At 38.6% G+C, this 20,937-nt stretch overlaps 2 protein-coding genes and 1 non-coding gene across 4 annotated transcripts in view; 2 read left to right on the top strand and 1 right to left on the bottom strand.

The window, feature by feature from the left end:
• Positions 1-12,125, bottom strand: part of LOC144994278 (lipopolysaccharide-responsive and beige-like anchor protein) — a 171,285-nt gene extending 159,160 nt beyond the window's left edge. For both annotated transcript variants that reach the window (XM_078951454.1, XM_078951459.1), the window contains exon 1: positions 11,891-12,125. In XM_078951454.1, coding sequence (XP_078807580.1) covers positions 11,891-12,049 — 159 coding nt within the window. In that variant the 5' untranslated portion in view covers positions 12,050-12,125. The remainder of the gene's footprint in view (positions 1-11,890) is intronic.
• A 5,611-nt stretch (positions 12,126-17,736) lies between these two features.
• rps3a (ribosomal protein S3A) lies at positions 17,737-20,700 on the top strand. The gene is given in 6 exon segments (NM_001104841.1): positions 17,737-17,814; positions 18,438-18,541; positions 18,733-18,920; positions 19,715-19,923; positions 20,016-20,125; positions 20,536-20,700. Coding segments are annotated over 6 exon segments (801 nt in total). The 5' UTR covers positions 17,737-17,752; the 3' UTR covers positions 20,664-20,700.
• Positions 20,371-20,442, top strand: LOC144995103 (small nucleolar RNA SNORD73). The gene has a single exon (XR_013658741.1). It is a non-coding gene; the product is annotated as a small nucleolar RNA SNORD73 (small nucleolar RNA).
• Positions 20,701-20,937: the final 237 nt, after the last annotated feature.

The following is a 20,937-nucleotide window of genomic DNA, read 5'->3' as shown; positions in this document are numbered from 1 at the left end:
ATTTTCCTAAGCAACACAAAGGATGAAGAATTTAACGGGTTTAGTGACTTGAAGTGTTTAAAGAGTTTTGTTGACTTGTTAACGTGTTCTTTATGCTATATTTATCGTAATAAATGCTCATATGTTGCGCTAATATACTAAATTTTCCCTATGTTTCATGAAGCTAAATGTGGTTATGGTAAAGAAGCATGCACATGAAATGAAATGTGGATTCTTGTTACCGTATTTTGTCAATTACATTTTTTTTGCTGCTGTGACTTGTACCATAATCCTGCTTGTACAAAAAAAAAAAATCAGTCGAAGAAATGGAGCTTTCATCCGTCTGATCCTCTGCTGTACAAGTCAAATAAAAAGAATACAAAAAATGAAACTAATTTACTGGAGAGAAAAAAACAGTTATTTGATATCTGAAGGACACAAAAGTGTCCTCAGAAATATTACTGACAGTGAAATGATGGTGATGATGGCAGAAAGCAGCAAATGATGGTCATTTTGTATCAAAGGGGAAAGAAATTGCTCAGATAAAAGAGGAGAACAGTTATATGCTGCAGGGCAAAAAAATGTGTTTATGCTGCAAGCCTCCCGTTCTAATGATTCTCTAAATACTCAACATTAGCGCAATCCAGTTTGTTTTGAGAGGTAAAATGGTGCAAACTGATAGAACACTACATTTATCAAATAGTATGTGTTGGGGATGGGAAACAACTCAATGCCAGCTACATAAATAATTATTTCTGGCATATATACACCTTATCAGATAAATTAGCCCTGTGTAATAAGATCTGATGATTTAAAGGTTAGGTTCAGCTTGTCCTCTACAAGGGGATTGGTGAAATGCCACCTTTAATAGCAACTTCATTTGACTGTGGCTTTCAAAGCTTTTTAAATGTAAATTACAGCGACAAAATCCTCAAACCGTCAAACCGACAGTCGTCAGAGTGGCCATACTTTCAGCACACACCAGTGGCCTACTTTTGCTCTCAAGTGGCTCCATTTTAAAAGTGCCATCCAACCCAATGCTGTTTCATTTATTTGCCCATATCCCCCACCACCACCCACACACACACACACACACACACACTTTGATCCAAACTTAAACATCAATCGCAGTGATCTGAACGGGAGTCGTGATATGACAGCATCTTTTTCATCCGACTCTCCTCATAGACACTTGTACGTCCAACACGCCGATGAGCTGAAACTGCCTCAAGTGGTGAAAACGTACTGTTGCAGTTTATCTCTTATTTATGTGACAGAGAACATTGATCTGCAGCGCTTTATGTGGTTCTTAGTAATAATGTTCAAAAAGATACAGGTTTGTGCAAAAGTCTTCATTATGTTATACATAACAATGTAGACAAAGCTTCTTTATTTGACCAACTCTGGCTATTTATTAAAATGCGGACATTAAATGCTGACTTGAGGTGAACAGGTTAATGTTTCCACCCTTTCGTAAACAGGAACAAAGTCCTCCAACTTTCTAAATGAAACAAACATCAGTAGGTAAAAGCAGAGGACTCCCAAGGTTTAGGGCAGAGTCCTTGCAGACGTGCAGAGGGCTTACACATTTTTCCAGTCAGCACACTAACATACACTGAGTGGTCTTTTGGGCAAACAAAGTCAGAAGAAAGCCATGAAGCTATGGACACACCAGACATGTGACACGGCTTCTTAAATTTAGCCTGCAGTGTTCACACTGGACAAGCAGGGAAGGCCTTCTCCCTTTTCTTTTTCTGTTGTTTACCATCTACAGTTGGAAGAGGCTTGGTGTGAAATGTGGAATCTCTCAAATCTTGCTTCAGGCTTTTCCTTTCACACCTCTATTCCCATATATGAAAGACTTGGTGTCACATAATTCTGGCTGGGAACAAACCGCAACTATTCTTTTTGCCCTTCATGATCAATTTTGAAACGATTGGCACTTCCGTGACTTTAATGGGACGTCGTCCTTACGTCACTTCAAAACAGAGTCCCTGATTGGCCAAAGTTTAACCTGGTTTAATGTTCAATGGCCACGCGTTTTGCACCTAGAGAGAGAAAACAAACATGTGCGTAGCTGCGCATGAACACGACAGTTCTGAATGCAGAGGCCTGAAACTTTTACAGACTTTTCATTGGAAGGGGCCACTTGAACACGCATTGCAGAGGGCGGTGTGAACGTAGCTTTACACAACTTGCAGACTATAAACACAAGCAGATCTAAAACACAAGAATCAGAGTTTGCCTTTTGTTGGTTAATTATACTATTATTGTAAGTTGGTCATCAAAGTCAAACACAAGCATTTTTCCGGTAATCTCGTTGTCACAAGTTTCTTGTGTAACAATGACAATAAAGGCTTTCTGATTCTGATTCTGAAAAGAGGAGCTTGAAATAACTGAAAACATTTGGCTTTTTTTCCCCAAATCAAACTATAGAATGTGTTTGTTTAAAACAAATAAAATAAGCTACAATCTAAACGTCCTATGATTCTTAAAAGGAAAAACCAAATCCTGGAGTAAATGAAGCAAAGTAAGAGACAGATTCTTAACATGGCAGACTGTGACAACTGTGACAATGCTGTGAACCCTGTAGAAAACAGCTTTTGTTGAGAGATGAGAAAGAAGGAGAGATATTTTAACAACTTGAATTCTAAAAATATCTGTAAAACAGTGACATGACTTGCTTTTGTTCTTAAGAAAAGCTGGTTTTCCTTTAAAAAAATGACATCAAATACGAGATATTTATATACACAAACCTGTCTATTGTTTTTGGCTCAAGCAGTTGTTAATATATGAAAGGTATATAGTTTTGTTCAGGTTTTAACTTTTCTTGTAATTAATACTGCTGTTTGACAATCATTGATATGTTTTATAGCTACAATTTAACATTTAAATCATAAAATATAAATGTATGTGAGACACACTTAAAACAAAAGTTTGTTTTTTGACATAAAATTGTGTTTCAGGTGAAAGCCGTTTGGTTTGTTTGGCCTCCATGAAAGTCCCCGTTGACACCACGGATATGAAGTCTGACACAGCATCAACAAAACAAGAAACACTGCAGCCATCAATGAGCAACTGGCAAGAATGTGGTATGACATTTCATTTTCATTGGTGGAATTCAATTATGGAGAAGTCACTTTGAAAATCAGGGACAGCCTCGTTTTTACAGAGTACCAGTTGGAGAACTCGTCACAAACTGCAAGACTGGCTTTTCCAGCACCCTGCTTGAATAATGCTTCCAATTTTCCTCTTTTTATTGCAATTTGAACGTTCTTCCTTAAGTATATGCATCACCTAAGGGCTTACTGCATTGACTGAAGATCAAGCTTGAGCTAAGGGTTTGGCTGCAACTGTCAACAAAGGAAAAGGCTTGTCCGGAAATGACCCTCATTAGACATCGGAATCTAAGTCTCAGGGCGGTTTTCCTCATTTTTCAGGCCAACTTTCAGCAACTAAAAGGATTTCAAGTAAGACAGGAAATTGGTAAAAGCTAAGATTTCAAATAGAAATTAAAAACCGTATTTTCACCTGGTCTGTAAAGCAGCTGCTGGGAAATGAAATAAATAGGTTTGTTGGCTTTGTAATATATCTATGCTTGTGTGGGGTTTTTTTTTCCAAGTTCTTGGAGAAAACAGACAATTTGTGTTATACTGCAGCTTCAAGTCAGTGACACATTTAAAACAGAAATAATGCTTTTCAAATGGTTTGACAATTTTAAAAGACAAAAGTTTTGCTTAAAGACCCTAATCTGATTTACACAAAATGTAGACAGTAGCTAAATATGAACTTGAAAATTTGGAAGTTCAAGAAAAGGAAGCTGCAATCTGAAGTGCATCTAGATGCCATAATTCTTTCCACTCTAACTGGCTTCCTGTAGTTTGTGCTTCGCTCTGTGGCTTTCTCCGACAATCTATAAAAACTCGGGTCAACAAAACCCACCCTTAAGAGAGACCACAGCTCCTTTAACTGCTGCACGGCTGCAGCTCCTGTTCCACACACCAACAGCTAATCCGTGGTCTAAAGTCATGATAGGACCCTAAAACAAATTACATGTGAACCTGTAGCCATATCTTAGCTACAGACAAACTTCTACAACAAGCAAGCTTCTTAAACATCTTGGTGAATCCAAACACTTGGGGTGTAAACTGCACAGACAAACAAAAGTTCATCAGGTAAATCTCTTAAAAGTTAGATCAACTCTCTTTAAGGCCTACTACAATCGTCTTTAAAGGCGTCCCCAGAGGCCTCTTATTTATGTTTATGCCGTTTTTAGCAAAAATGACAAAAACTTGCCTGTGCACAGGACTGAACTGCGCTGCAAAACCTACGGCAAAAAGCTGGGGGTTAAGGTGACAACAAATTATGTGTATTTTACCACAAACCAAATGGACCACAGAAACCATCTGATATTTTTCTGATACATTGGTGTCGGCATGGGTTCTTATGGGTTAAAATGGGTGGTGGGTGGGTTTTTTTCAACAGGATGATGACCCAAAACACAGTTAGCGCAGCCAAGGAAGAAGAAGCATATCAAGGTCATTGAGTGGCCCATCCATTCTCCAATCCTATAGAAAATGCATGGAGAGAGCTGAAGCTCAGAGTTGCCAAGCAACAGCCATGAACTCTTCAGGATTTCAATGAATGAAGACACATCAACTACAAGAAACTTCTGACCTTTGTGCTTACTAATAAATGTTTTGCCACAAAGTACTGAGTCTTTCGGACAGGAGGGATCTAATACTTTTAATGAAACAAATAAATGTACACATTCTCTAAAGTCGATTTCTTGGTTTTCCATCTCTCACTGTTCAAATCAACCTACCATTAGAATGACAGGCGGTCCGTTTCTCTCCAAGTGGGCAAACCAACAAAAATTAGCAAAGGATCAAATACTTATTTTCTTCCCTGTACATGGTTCTAGTTGTCTACAATTGATGCAACAGAATGGAGCAGAGCAGGGAGCTTGTAGTCGACCCACATTCTTTACATTCAAAATACAATCTATTTCAAACAGTATTATTTTGTCCGCACCTGATTCAAAACTATCTGAATAAAGACATTTTCAGAAATACTATTTTTAACTCAATTGTCTTGATATATATATATATGTCCTCCATCATCAGAAAAATGCCACAAAAACATGTTTTTCTTTCTGCCATGGCATCGGGAGGGAAAGGACTTTCGCCTCTCCTTTATCTTGTCAGTGGCAGCAGCTATCTAGCGGCGTTCACACTCGCTCGCCGTGCATCACTCAAGCCACTGACAGGCTTCTAGCATTGACCCAAAACCTGCACGTTAACAGCTCGGAAACACCTTCAGGACGGTTTCTTGATAAACATGTTCAAAATCAACTTTATCAATTTCTGCTGAAAATCCAAGAGAAACAAACTATATGCAAAACATCTAGTCCAAAATTACTTTTTTAAAGCATTTAAACGTAATGGTAAAAAGATAAAGGATATTTTATGGACAGTAAAGCCCAATTTTCCTATTTATGGAAATTCTGAAATACACATCACAACAAAAATATAACATTTTTAACAGCCCACGATTGAGGTCTAGTAAAAGACAGTTAAGACACTTAAGAGACACTATATTTCTAAGTTGATGAGGGAAAAGCTTTTCTCACAGCTGTGCAAAGAAAGATGCCAAACATTTCTGCTCTGAGTCAATAATCTGTGCTGTGCTCTTCAAGATCCCACCATTCATAAACAATTTAAATAAAAAATAACACACACATTCCATATCGAAGAACCCAAACGCTGCAAAATGATTCATCCTAAACTCTTTTATTCAGCAATTTCTAAATTTGAAAGCTGCTTTAGGTTTACAGTGTGTCAGCAGAAAGATCATTTAAATATAAAACCTGTTTATCAGCACAACAAAGAGGCAGATGTGATCTGCTAGGGGGGCGGGGCTTTGTGATGTCGTCAAAAAGGTAAGCGGAAACCAGACGTCCCTGCCAGCCTCCAACAACCACGTACATGGCAACGCTCAAAGCTGACAGGTCAAACCTGCACGGTCACCTTGTAGTTGCATACTGAGCTGACTTCAACTCCGTAAATAAGGAATAAATAAAGGCAAACATGATATAACGGCCCTTCATTGATATGGGTTTTTCTCTTGCTCGGGGAAATGCAAAAGTCACCTACAAAACAAATAAATAAAACTACAAGCACTTAGGCCTCAGGCCGAGAGTAGAACAACTCATGCACTTAGGACTATGAACACACGCTTGTTTAGACAACACGCTCCAGGCTGCTTTCAGCGACAGGAAAAGGATGAAAAGGTGGAACTGCAGATGAGGCAGATTACGGTGAACATTTTGCTTTCCTATTTAAGGACGTTTATCACCAAAATGGGACAAAACCATGCCAGAAGGAAAAACACTAGTATCAGATCATGTGAAACTGAGGGGCATTCTTCTCCTTCACCCATCAAAGACCAAAGACATGCAAAAAGAGCAAAATCCTGATTTTCGCCTCTTTTTTTCTTTAAATAGCATATTAAAATAAAGACCTGATTAAAATTACTGTATTTTCCGGACTATAAGTCGCCCTTTTTTTCATAGTTTGCCAAGGGGTGCGACTTATACTCCGCAGCGACTTATATTAGAACTAAATTGAAATAAATACATTGGTAACCCTCCTGTTATGTTCATTTGTGAGGAACATATGTTCTTATGAACTCCTGGGTCAATTTGATGTATGAGGTGTGTTAAGTGTTAAGAGTATGTTAAGTGACTCAGAGAATCAGCAAACCTTTTTTTACAGTAAGATCTTGAAGGCTAACAACATAATATTCTATTTTCCAATGATTTCATAGATTCTGAAATGCAATAAAAATGACTACATTCTACAAATACAGGATGAAAACAGAGTATTAGTTGGTCAATGATGCTTCATGAAAGGAATAAATAAATAAGTATGAGAAAGAATTACTGTGAAATTATGAGATAAACAGTCTGCAATGATTGTGTCATATAAGGTTGTGGAAGTTCTTGGTCTCAGATTTTGTCAAATGAATTTCCCGTCAAAATGCGACTTATAGTCCAGTGCGACTTATCTGTGTTTTTTTTCTACTTTATAATGCATTTTTGGGCTGGTGCGACTTATACTCCAGAGCGACTTATAGTCCGGAAAATACGGTAAGTGAAAAAAATTATAAAATCATTTCATACAATTCCCTTAAAAAGAAAATAAAGCAGGTTCACAACATTAAAAATGCAATGAAGTAAAAAATAAATGTATTTAGTCAATATAAAGAGAGGCCTAAAATAAAATAAAAATGGGTAGTCAGATTTGGGTTGGATTAAGTTTTAGATAAATATTAGTTTATTCGATAGGACACTGAAACTTGTAATTTCGGAGAGTCTATTAATCTCTAGTTCCTGTGGTTGGTGAAGAAGTAAAGCAAGCATTAGAAGTAATCAACTATAAATGAACACATTCTGCACGTTTTAAGGCTTTTAGAGCAGCTGAATGTTCATAGATGTGTCCTGATCTAACCCCGTGGGCTCTGCACAAACTCATCATTTTTGCTCCAAGTTGTATTCTGCACCACAAACTCACTTCTCAACAGTGGGGCAGTAAGTCAAGCTTGGGCCCGATTATTAACTGCTGTAATGAATTTCACGTTTGGCTAACCAAAGTGTAATTCGTCAGAGGCCGACAGGATTGTTCCAACGTGTTTATGTGTAACCATGAAGTGACGAGTCCTGATTTAACGCCGGCCCGAATTACAACACCGTCTGCTCTTTATCCGCCGCTTCAAGCTGCCTTCAAGCAAAGCTTCACAGTCAGGCGGAGACATCCAACGCAGCTCAACCAAGAACCGCCGCAGCAAACTGCAGCGCCTTCTCACTCCTGTTCTCTGGGTTAACCAGACGGCGCACATGAAACGAAGCCGCTTCCTGTCAATACTGTACGCGGCCGATGACAGCACAGGGACTCGCACAAATCATCTGCAGACGACCTGCCTTCACCGAAACTTTGGCGGGAACTGGGGATTTCTGAAGGTAGTCAAACATTTACCCACAAGTAATGAAGAAATGCACATTCCCCACCCTCCCCCTGTAAAGTTAGCGTGGGGCTGAACTATCAGTGACCATTGGACTTCACATACAACAGGAAGCCAGAGAAAACTTGGCTTTACTGCTTTTTCTTTCCCCGTTTGTTTAAATATCTTAAGATTTGGAAATATTTGTGAAAACAATGAATGATCATGTGGAAGATTAAAACATAATGTTTGCTGATGACACTCCGTTTTATTATAAAAACCTTTTTTTAAGGTTCAAAAACTATAAAAAAAAAAGGTAAGACAGCTGTTTCACAATCAAGTCTTCACACAGCAGAAAGCTCACTTCACTAATTGACTGAGATCATAGGCATACAAAGGTGATTCAGTTACTCTATTGAAGGTGGTGTTAGGTGTGGCTGAGCTTTGGAAACAGACATGTGGGGTGGGGTGCTTTCTTATGCTAAACATGTATAAAGATTAAGCTAAGAACTGCTAAATAAACCAGTAGGTTTAGATCATTGACTGTATAAAGCTATGTTCACACTGCCCTCGGCAACATGTGTTCAAATAACCAATAAAAATTCTATGTAAACATATGCACAGTTTGGATTTCTGCGTTTAAAACTCTTGCTTTGATGTGTAGCTTGGCAAGTTTCTACGCCCATTTTCAGGATCTCTGTAAAAAACATTCGGCCATTGAACATGTGTATCAAGTCAAACCAGATCAAACTTTGACCAATCAGGGAGTTGGATTTGGTAGTGACATATGGATGGCGTGCGTCTCTTGTAATTCACAAAAGTGTTAACCATTTGAAAATTGATAATGGAGGAGAAATTAGTGATAGCGGTTTGTGCCCGACCGGAATTATATGACACCAAGTCTTTCATACATCAGAATTAAGCTGTAAAAGAAAAAAGCCTGCAAGATTTGCACCACTTTGACATTTCGCACAAAACCTTTTCCAACTATACATGGCTGATACGCGCCAATAAACCATATTAAAAGAAAAAGATGAAGCCCCTCCCTGCTCGTCCAGTGGTGAACGCACATTCAAGAATGCACATTTAACCTGTTCTTGAAAGTGCGTCGAATGTCCGGTGTGTACATAGCATAAGAAAACTGGACTATTTAGAAACGCATTCTAAACAGGAAGTACCCACTGACTCCAAAAAGCCAAAATCCCATAGACTTATACTGAGAAATAAACAGCTATAACTCAGTCATATCTGTCATAATAACCATTCTAATTTTTTTCTGTAGTGGAATTTATAAACTGGCCAATCAGCTGCCTCAATAAGAAGATGTGGTCTTATATCAAACATTCAAAGCGTTTGACAGATTCTCTTCAACCCGCTTTCAAGTTGTAAGGGTGTGGACTTCCAACAAGTTCACTCCTGATTGGCGAGTGTGGTTGCCATAGAAACTGGCTCAGACTAATCACTGCTTATTGACACCATCTGGCTCCAACATGCTTGGTGTGTGTATCACAAAAAAATGGTAACCGAGTGGATTTTATTTCACTGGTGCTGAAAGTAAGTCATTTTCTGCGGGTGATACCACACTCACTCGGTCCAGTTCTCTAATACAGTCAATATTGGTTTTAAGATTCCTTAACTGCAAAGCAGAAAAAGTACTACCTTTAGTCAATTCTCAACTCTTGCTGAGAAAAAAAAAAAAAGGCCAGCAAATATGAATCCAGGTTCTTTTTTCACCATTTTAGCCCGTGTCTCAAAAGTAATTGAGATACCTGGGACCAAAAACAAAACGTCTATCAGCAACCGCGTTGAAATTATTGGAGCATAAGGCAGCAAGAAAATCTCAGAAGTGATGCTCCAAAAGAGAATTCTCTAACATCTGGGATAAATGATGTTATCAACTAATGGAAGGATGAGCTGAGGATGTGGGGAGGAATCAAAGCGTGCAGAGTGGTAATCATTATCAAATGTATAGTCTCATCTTTTTGAAGCCCTGAAATAATTGTGATTACCCTAGAAAAAAAAGGGGGGTAGCCCTCCGAACAACAGCAAAGCTGGGATCAGAAACTTTTCTTAAAATGAAGTGGACCATGTCAATCCTTCATTTATACAGCATCTGTACGATTCCCCTAATTTAAAAAAAAATTAATAAATAAACCCACTTTTATTGGCCTCTTTCCTGATTTTGCAAAGCTAAAAATCCATTCACTCATCTGCCTCAAGCAAGCAAATCAAAGTGCTTTGTAGACAGAAACACTTTATCTGACAAAATCCACCTAAGAAAGGCTATAAATATCACATCAAACGTGAGCTGCTGACAAAACAGACATCCTTTCTGACCCAACAAGCATCATTCTGCCAGCAGCCTGGTAAGACAGCCAGAAAGGAGTTTAACGCAAAATCTGTTTACGCCAATATGCTCGATATGACTCAATTTGGTTTTGCTTAAAAGAAATCAAACTCCTTTGATAACAGATTTTTTTTCGTAACCAGAAATGACAGACGTTTACTGGTGTGGAGTAATGAGCAACTACTGTTTTCTTTCTTATCAAAATAAGAGCTAATATAAAGTGAATGAATGCTTTAAAAAAAGCACAAAAAAGTACCATATTTCTCAGAGAATAAGTTACTCGTTTTTTTTCTTTTGCATCGTTCGTCTGGGGGTGCGTTCCATATGTGACTTTTGTAAAAAAAAAATAAAAAAAATTAAAAATAATAAACATTAAAAGAAATAGCATCAACCACTAGAGGGCACTGTAGGTGCGCATCAGTGTTTGTTCCTGAGAACGCAGAAGAAGAAGCGCCGCTCAGTCTTACGCCGAGTTTGGAGGATAAAGAATTCAACGCATTTAGTGATTTAACGTGATATTAAGAGTTTAGTTGTTTTGATAGCGTCTTCTTTATGCTTTACTTATCTGAAAAACTGTTCATATGTTCGACTAATTTACTAGAGTCTTCCTGTTTCATGAAGCTAAATAAATTTCTACCCAAAGTGGGACCTAAATAGGATTTTTTTTCTTCTTTATTGTGCATTTTTTGGCTGCTGCAACTTACAGTCCAAAAACGTGGTAATTAAAAACAAGCTCCACCTTTTCCTCTTTTTAGAGGATTTTTTTGTCAGTAAGATGGTGTGTTTTAATAAAACCACTGCCCTATATCATGGGAGGGGGTGACTTGACTCCAAACTGGAAGGATGAGCTGGCTTCCCCCCACCGCTCTTTCAACAGGACTCTTGTTGTGCCACACTGACAAAGCAGTTCAGCAGGTTTCCAACCTTCACCTCTCCTCCCACCTAACCAACTGAAGCCTGGCTGAGCAGAGGCCACGTTTCCTCATTACACACACTTTCATTCATTCTCTTAGTGAAAGCTACTTCATGCACCTGAAGAAAATACACATCTGGACTGATGAGGCTGATTTAGACCACCCGCTTATGTCTGGCCTGAAAGTGTCACAGAAAGTAGGGAGGCAGATGTTGTGCTATGAAGATCCTGCTGGACAGGGCTGCAGCCCACTAAGACACACTTGCCATCTAACAAACATCATCACAGAAACACAAGTTTGTTTGAATGATTTAAAAAAAAATAGTCCAACTGAGAAACTGTAAAAATTAAAAGATGTAAACACTTTTTTTTAACAAGTATGCATCACCAAGAACTCAGAGAGGAAGTGAATTGGCCTGATTTTAATAAATAAGAGGGCCAAATTATTTCCTCTATGATCACTAAAAAAATAACACGTCATTTGGATGGAACTGGGTTTTATCTCACAAAAATGATGAAAGAATTAACATGATTTCTGCACTTTCCTTTGCCCCTCCAAGTGTCGCAGCAGCAGCAGAGTGACAGTACTGTCTGTCTGTCTGTCTGTCTTAGTTTCTCCGGCCTGTGCTGAGCTCCCGTAATCAGCTTACCAGGTTGAAGACCGTCTCCACGATGTCCCGGTTGGAAACTTCCCCAACTTCCACCAGGCCGGCCAGCACGGCGAATTTCATGCGTATTCCGCGGATGGGCACTCCGGGGTTGAGCGCCGCGGCGCCAGCTCCATCCGCCGCCGGCTCCGCGCTAGCCATGGCTACGGAAGGACAGGTGGCGTTCACAGGTAGGGCACCTGTTCACCCCGGGTGGTGGTGGTGGTGGTGGTGGTGGTGGTGGTGGTGGTGGTGGTGGTGGTGGTGGTGGTGGTGGTGGTGGTGGTGATGATGATGATGATGATGATGATGATGATGATGATGATGATGATGATGATGATGATGATGATGATGATGATGATGATGATGATGATGATGATGATGATGATGATGATGATGATGATGATGATGAGAGTGCAGCTGATGTCGGAGCAGAAAGAAGGGGCTCTGTCAGTCCCTCAGCTGGCTGATGATGGACAGCCTACGTGCTCATGAGCCAAAAAGGCTTTCTTCGCCCATCCAAACTAGGTCGTGAGTGGGTTCAAAAATAAAATAAATAGAGAGGGGGGGGGGATAAGCAAAAATTTGTAGGCGACTGGAAATGTCACCGCTCCACAATGAAAGAAGTACTCTGCCCCCGGTGCGTAACTTGATGCCACACAGGCGAATTAATCCCTACAAAAAGCTGCGAAGTGCCCCGAGGCAACGCGGAGTAATGCAGGTGAGGTGGAACTCCTTTTCTGGCAGTTTTCCCCCCGCTTAGACAAAATTAAATCCAGTTTTTGTGTGAGGGGGGGTCTCTGCGCTCAGCGGTGAAAGCTACTGCCAGAGTTCACTTCAGCGGGTAACCGAAAACTCACAGACCGACGCGACAGCGGGGCGGGGGGAGTCCCTCGGCAGCTCCGGTAACACAGCCGGTGAAGGGACGGAGGTCTGCGCGGAGAGCTGCGCCAGACTCTGCAGGCTCGGTCTGATGACAACGCTGACCCAGCTGCGCTGCATTTGCTTCCTGATCTACCCCGGTAGCTTCAGCTCGTCAGCGCCATGACAGTGGAGCCCTTGAGCCGGGGACGCATGCGCAGTGGAGAGTCGGGCAGGCTGAATGGAAGGTGTGCCTCTCAGGTAGCTGTCAGGGTCAACTTTCTGCAGATCTGAATGTGTTGGTCGAGAGGTGGAACACAAGACTTAATTACATATTTAATTCTTGGTTTTCGGTTGTTTTTATTTTATTTTGGTGGTTATTGTTGCGTTTTTTTGTATACAAAAAGTGAAGTGCCTTAAATTTGATGCTGACTCACTGATCACATGGTTTCTTTATGTTGTATCATAAAAGCCTATTTTCCTTCAAAATCCACTGCATTGATATAAATGATGTGGCCATGACAGAATAATAAAATCATGTGCATCATCATCTGTTGGTACTTTGTTTTTTGCCCCAGTTCTTTTTTTTTGCCCCTGTTTGATACAAACAGTTATACAATATATTTTTTATAATATGTGCATGAAGTTTCAGTGGTGTTGGAGTACCCTGAAGGGTACAACACTTTCATTGGTGTTTCAATGGGATTTTAAAAAAAAAATTCAAATCATAATCCAATTAGTCCCAAAATCTAAATAACTTAAGAGAAACCATTTTACTACTGTACAAAACGGATATATTGATTCTAGTTTGTTGTTGTTGTTTTTTTTTTGTTTTTTTTTTTTTGGGGGGGGGGCTCTCTGACTAAGGATGCAACGATATAATTACTTCACGATTTGGTTTAAACGCTGACCTTTGAGTCACAGTCTTGTTGTTTTGCTTCAGTCTGATATAATTTGTGTTACCAAAGTTCAATGGACTAACATACATTTCCGTTTATAAATCGAGAACTGTGGCAGCCTTAGTTCTGACCACATTTTTATTTATTCGTTTATTTTCAGTGCTGTATTCTTTTCATGTGGTCACTTCTTTTTACAATAACTATTTTATCTTCATGCTTTATGGATTTTTTTTCTATGCTGCCAGAGCCCTGTACTTCTCTGTGAAGCCCTTTTTAGGTGCCCCAGAAGATGAAAAGTACTGTACAAATGAAGCTACACTTGTTTTGCCTGAAACAATAAATCCACAAAGATGTACATTGATTATCTCCACTACTGTTTATAGTCTGTTATACAAATAGTTCAAAACAGGTATTTCTTGTGGCATACCTAAATTATTTTCCCCCCCAATAAAACCGGCCCCAGATTTTGTTGTCTTTGATGTGATTTAAGAGGAACAAATAAATGATGATGATGATGATGATGATGATGATGAAAACTTTATTTAAAAAAAAAAACACCCAACCACAGTGACCATTTTGTTTTATGCTAAAAGTCAGAGTACAGTCCATGCGCCTCTGTCTTGACAGCTTTTTTTTTTTTAAATCGGCTCATTCCTTCAGCCTGACAGGGATGTAAAGCCGTAATGGGACTGTCATTTTTGGGGATCTTTAACCAAATAGATTTTGAGCTTTAATCGTGACTCAATTTGATCACAAGAACATGCAAAACATCCAGACTAAAATCCGGATTGAAAACTGTGAATTTGTTCTGAAACAGTGTGAAACAAAATCCAACATCAGACTTGAAAAGGTGCAACACATAAATAATAGAGATTTAGATCTCTATTATACATAAATAATCATACTACTAATATTAAACATTGATTCAATTTTGAATTAATCCAATGTTAACAATAGCTGGAATATCACGTTCACTGGAACAAAATAGAAATAAAGCTGGAGAATGGATTCAAGTGCAGCTTGTTCTCCTTTTGTTTTTGTTTTTTTACTGTATAGTCATAAATATTGAGATGCAAAGCATTTCTGACATTACAAAGTCCCGCGGTTGTTGTACGTAGTTGGGAGGACAGACTGTGGGGGAGAGATTTGATGTATAAATTAGCACCTAACAAAACAGATGAATTTATTTTGACTTAAACAGTTACTTAAAATGTGTCAAGCTTGTTTTACAACATGAAATAAGAGGAGAAACTGTCTGCATCCTTAGGCAGCATAAACAGACAGTAATGTCAAGTGACAGCTCTGCCTTGCTTGCCTTTTCATATTACCTCCATCACTCTAACCCATGACACTTGAGATTCAGCCGGATAGATTCAATCTTCCACTTTCATCTGTAATTGCGTGAAAATGTCCAATCAAACGCCAGCCCATATATGTGCTATAAAATATGTCTGCTTTTTGGTCTCTCTTTCTCCTGATGACTTAATTTGTGCCCTGAAACGTGAATGAGAAGCTCCATGTTGCCACAGAGGCAGCTGGCGTCACTGAGTGTTTCCCTCAGGGACTCGGGGAGTCATGGAAGTCAGTGGTTGCACCCAACAGGCCCTGGCTCAGCCTCCATTTTAATGAATTGCAATCATCACTCATGCTGGGTATGCCCAAAGGTAGAGTTCTCCTTTTTGTTTGTTTGTACTTTTGTTTAGTTCATAGCTTAACGTTCAATACAACTCCAACTCTTTCACAGTCATTGACACTATTTTCATCTTCTCTTTCTAAGTGACCCCAAGTAGTTGTTCAAAGTTAAACATGGCTGATTAAAACCTGATTGCTGCTAATATTTTCAAATAAAGCATTCAAATAAAGCATTGTCCTCAAGGAAAATCTTGATTTGAGGAACTGAGGCAAGATTTTAGGATTAATTATAAACAAACAAATTACAGATAATGAAATTCATTATTTTCTAAACACATTAAAAAGCCATTTATACCAGAAAATGCTAAAATGCTGCATGAATAAATGAAGCAAATAAAAACAAGTCAAAAAAACGTATTTCATTTTGGGATCTGGATTTGGGGCATACATTTCTTAGTTCATACTATTACATGGATCAAAGGTAACGCAGCTGAGCATTTTAACAGCATCAATTATTAATGTTAGGAATATGGAGCATAAAATGGACAATATGACTTAAAATAATAGATGTAGGTCTCATAATTTTGATTTTGATAGATAATGTTAAGAGTGAGTTAACCCCAAAATATAAATACTTTCCTTTAGTCACAGTAACAGTTTGGGTGGGGACAGACTACGCAGGAGTGACTTGTTACCACAAGTCTTTCCTGTTCAAGTCTCGTCACGGTTCAGTTTTCAGTAGTAGTTTGTTTAATCTGTATTCATTCACACTTCATGTTGCGAAAAAACAAAATGAAAATATTCCTCAAAATGTGTAAGGTTCAAATTCTATATACACAAATAAAACTGTTGATACTCCACTGTTAACTAAAGAATATTATCTAACAAAACAAGTTTAGCTAAATGTCATGATAGACTGATAGAAGTCACATTGCTGTTTGGAGACCTGATGTTTACCACACTTGACTTCAACTATAGAAACAGAAAGGGAGAGCTGTCTCAGGAGATTGGAAAGAAAACCCTCCACAAGCATTTTACAGGTAAAGGCTCTGAGCAAATCTCCAACCAGCTTGATAACAGCTGCACGTATCATTCAGAAGGTTATGGTCAACAAAATAGAGTTTAACCTCCATGGAGCCTTCTACGACAGGAAAACTGATGACATTGAAAGATAGAAGAAAGATAGAAGAAAATAATTAAAAAGCAAAAAAACATCTAAAAGCATTAAAAGTAAACCCCAATGCTCAGTATCTTTTTGAATAAAATTAATGTTTCAATAAGCCACAAAGTAGCTGGAAGAATTTTTTTTTAAAATATGTTAGCTTTTTGACATATTAATGATGTTAACAGAGACAATAATGAGGAAAAACCAAGACTTTTTCCACAGTGAAACATGGAGGAGGTTTGGTCATGGTCTGAGACGTCTTTGCTACTTCTAACAAAAGATATGTTGATGTGTACAAGATATAATGAAATGTCAAGGTTACAAAGACATTATGAGGTGAAATGTGCTGTTTAATGTCAGAAAAGTGGGTCTCCCAATCGGTCACAAGTAACAAATAGGATAATGACCCAAAACACAAAACAGCTTTAACCCAAGAATTGCAAATAGCACCGGATTATACTTAAATTGACTTCTGTAATACCTAATTTAATCCTTTTCTAACATCTGTGTAATGAGCTGGGACATGCCTTCTTTCAACCTCTGGCAGTTAGAGCTGTGCTTATGATGAGTAGAGGAAAATGCTTGTTGATAGGTGCAGAAGTCACTTTGATGATTGCTGATATCCTTTGGAGAGTCAGTGATTGTTATGTCTGATTTTCAGTAAAACACTTTTCATTTTCACTTTTGTCCCTTATAAGTTGTTCAAAGTATTATTTTGAGGTTAATCCCATAATAATAAAATGGCACTAACATTTCCATCCATGTGTTTATAATACAGGAACATACATTCAACAACTGTCTGTGACATTTTTAAGTACAAAAGAAGAGGAACAGCATTTGTTGTGTCTGTGAGGTATTTTCCCATTTCAGAGCTAAGTTAAAATTACTTTGGAAAAAAATGTATTTTTTACATTACTATCTCAAAAATTTTTGTAAAGCATGTATATATAAATTTACTTTGTTCTATTAGGACATTGATCTGGACCTAATAGTCACTCAACACTAGCTTTAAATCAGAAATCACACTTATGAATAACAAACTATTTGGATTTTTTTAATGGTTTTAAATGTAGCTGTTTTCAAAAACTATCTACTTAAGAAAATAAGCCTAGATCTGATTTAAAAAATTGTTAGTGTTAAAACATAAAAGCACATTTGTTTGGAATGTCATCTTTGCAGTATACCTGTTTCTAACAGCAGAGGGAGCTAATAAATATTCGAAGGGAAGACAAATCTCGCGACCCCTGACCGCCTCCTTAATTCTCGCGAGAGTCCTTCTTTCCTCCTCTTTTACTCCCTTTAGCCAACATGGCAGTCGGCAAGAATAAGAGACTGACCAAAGGCGGTAAAAAGGGTGCCAAAAAGAAGATGTAAGTTTGAAATTCACGCATTAATTAATGTGCAAACTTTAGTGTTTTCGATATCTGTTAATTTGTTGTACGAAAATGGAAGGATGAGTCTGATAAAAAGCAGATGGTATGAAGTCGCTGCTCGTCTTGTCGCCGGCCTGTGTGGCTCTGGATGGAGTTGTAAAGTGCTACGTAGTTTAACATAACGTTTATACTCTATTTTATACATTAAGTATCATAACACCATATGTAGCATTAATGTCGTAGTGGAGTTTTATAGACAAGAAAGGCTTCCGTGTATTATCACAGGTCAGATGGGACTAATTGCTATGAATGCTAACTTACATGTTAGCATGTTTGTTTGATTTAGTGCGGCTGAAATGCAGCCAAACCTGAAAAATGAATGTCGCTATCCTCCTATATTTGTGGCCTATAGAAGAAGTATCGGGTACAATTTAAACAGACTGCGTTCTTCATTGATGTTAAAAACTTTAAAACTTAAAAAGGTGACTTCCAAAAGCATGATGCTGTGCAAAGCATGCTAATGCTAAACGGAATTTACCAAACTAAAGTAAATTAAACTTTTTCCCCTCTGTCAATTGGATTGTTGTGAGTTCCTTAGATCATGTTTTCTGTTTTTTCAGCGTGGACCCTTTCTCCAAGAAGGACTGGTACGATGTCAAGGCACCAGCCATGTTCAATATCCGCAATCTTGGCAAGACCTTGGTTACCAGGACCCAAGGAACCAGTAAGATGGTCCATAAATTTACAGATGTCTATTTTTCAGCAAAAATAGATAAACTTGTCTTTAAACATGACCCAAGAGTATCATATAACAGTGTATACCGTAGCTGCGTATGTGGTAAAACATGTCCAGATTTTATTCTTGCTTGTGAGATTTAGTTCAATTTCTGAGCTGTTTAACTTTCTACCACCCAGAAATTGCCTCCGACGGTCTGAAGGGACGTGTGTTCGAGGTGAGCCTTGCTGATCTGCAGAACGACGAGGTCGCCTTCCGCAAGTTTAAGCTCATCACCGAGGATGTTCAGGGCAAAAACTGCCTCACCAACTTCCACGGCATGGACCTGACCCGGGACAAGATGTGCTCCATGGTTAAGAAGTGGCAGGTAATGTTTTTAAGATTCATTATTCAATCTTGTTGTAATAAAGCTTTGGTGCTTTCTGCTGGTTTCTTAAGGCTTTAATTAGATTTACAATTTGAAGTATTTCTCAGTGGAAAATGCTCTAAAAGCCAGTCGGGTCTGTTAATGTGTGTCCTCACTTTCCAGCTGAACTTCCTAAGGATGACTTTTACGATGAAACGTTATTTTATTTGTGTATATTCACCATTTTGATCCCACCATAAGGTCACAACAGGTGGAGGCTTTTTCTTACTGTTAAACAGGTTCAGTTTATGGCCATCTTTCACGTCTTTCAGTGGTAGCTCTTTAATAAATTCCCCGTCACCCTTGTGCTCTGTTCTATGCAACAGGGGGTCATTTCCCCCCAAACCTTTGACATGCAGACATGTATAGTTACTTTAATAATAAAACTTTAAGTCATGGTTTGTTTATATTATGAAAGACATGGCTTATTTGTAATTTTGTTTCTTCGTGATTCATGAATTCTCAATTAGAAAAAGTTCTTTTGAATATATGTTTGTGTATTTACATGCAGCATGTCCCCAAAAACAAATCGGATTTGTGATTTTGTAAACCGTTTTAAACACAGAAAACATTTTGAACTTGGCTAAACTAAAACTTGGTCTTATCTGCTTACTGTTGGGTTTGGACTGTTTTTAAATGCAACAGGAAATCGCTGTTGGGTTGACCTGATGAAAAACATTTAAGGCTAATGCGGCCGTACTAACATGAACCCCTGATTTTTTTTCAAACCTGTGTTTTATTCACAATTTCTCCAGACCATGATTGAAGCCCACGTGGACGTGAAGACCACTGACGGATACCTGCTGCGCCTGTTCTGTGTTGGTTTCACAAAGAAGCGCAACAACCAGGTCAGAAAGACCTCATACGCCCAGCATCAGCAGGTCCGCCAGATCCGCAAGAAGATGATGGAGATCATGACCCGTGAGGTTCAAACGAACGACCTGAAGGAAGTGGTCAACAAGCTGTAAGTTAACTGCATGAAATACATATTTTCTGTATAACGGCAATATTTTCTTTTCTTTGAATTAATTTGCGGTGTTGGATGTTGTACTTCAGGATCCCTGACAGCGTTGGTAAGGACATTGAAAAGGCCTGCCAGTCCATCTACCCCCTACATGACGTCTACGTCCGCAAGGTCAAAATGCTGAAGAAGCCCAAGTTTGAGTGTAAGTATTTCTGAGGTTCTTTATTGGGTCAAAATGTTGTTTCACCAATCAAAACTGCAAAATATAATGGAAACAATTCCACTTCATTTAAAAATAATTCAGGTGAGCAGTTGGATTATCACAGTAAAATGTAAACTTTGCTTTAAAAAGGCTTTATTGCAATAGGTTTGGTTCTAAATACTGAGCAATGATATGCACATTATTATGATTGTGCGTTTGTTGTGTAGTCCAACTGCTCCTTTGGGAACGTGTGATGACATTTTGTTTCGGTCCCAGATGACTGCCTGATTACTTTTAAATTGAGATCAACTGATGTTCCCTTATGAAGCAGGGCGTCATGCACTAAATGTTAAACCTTGCTTTACAATTTTAGTCTGTTTTTAAAGCTTTGTCTTTGTGTTTGAACACAGTGGGCAAACTGATGGAGCTGCATGGAGAGGGTGGTGCAGGCGGTGCTGCAAAGGCATCTGGTGACGACACTGGAGCCAAGGTGGAGAGGGCCGATGGCTATGAGCCCCCCATCCAGGAGACCGTCTAGGAACATCCCAACAGATTTAATAAACATTGTAAATGACCAAACTACTTGTGTTTTCTAGTTACCATGACATTTTCTTTGCACAGAACATGTACTGCAGTTTTTTTGACTCCCTAAAATTGTAAATGTTTAATTATACTCATCTTGTAGACTTTTAAAACTGTCAGGGTTGTTGTAAGCTCTACTCAATATAAAAACTATCAGACTAGGTATATAAAACTAGACTGGCCATTATGGTCTTAAAATGTAAATCTACCTTCTTCCAACATCAGTTTGC

Source organism: Oryzias latipes, chromosome 1 (assembly GCF_053564925.1).
Source record: "Oryzias latipes strain Hd-rR chromosome 1, Olatipes_Hd-rR_3.1".
Taxonomy (NCBI): Eukaryota; Metazoa; Chordata; class Actinopteri; order Beloniformes; family Adrianichthyidae; genus Oryzias; species Oryzias latipes.
Note: the sequence above shows the minus strand (reverse complement) of the source record. Positions and strands in the feature narration are given on the sequence as shown.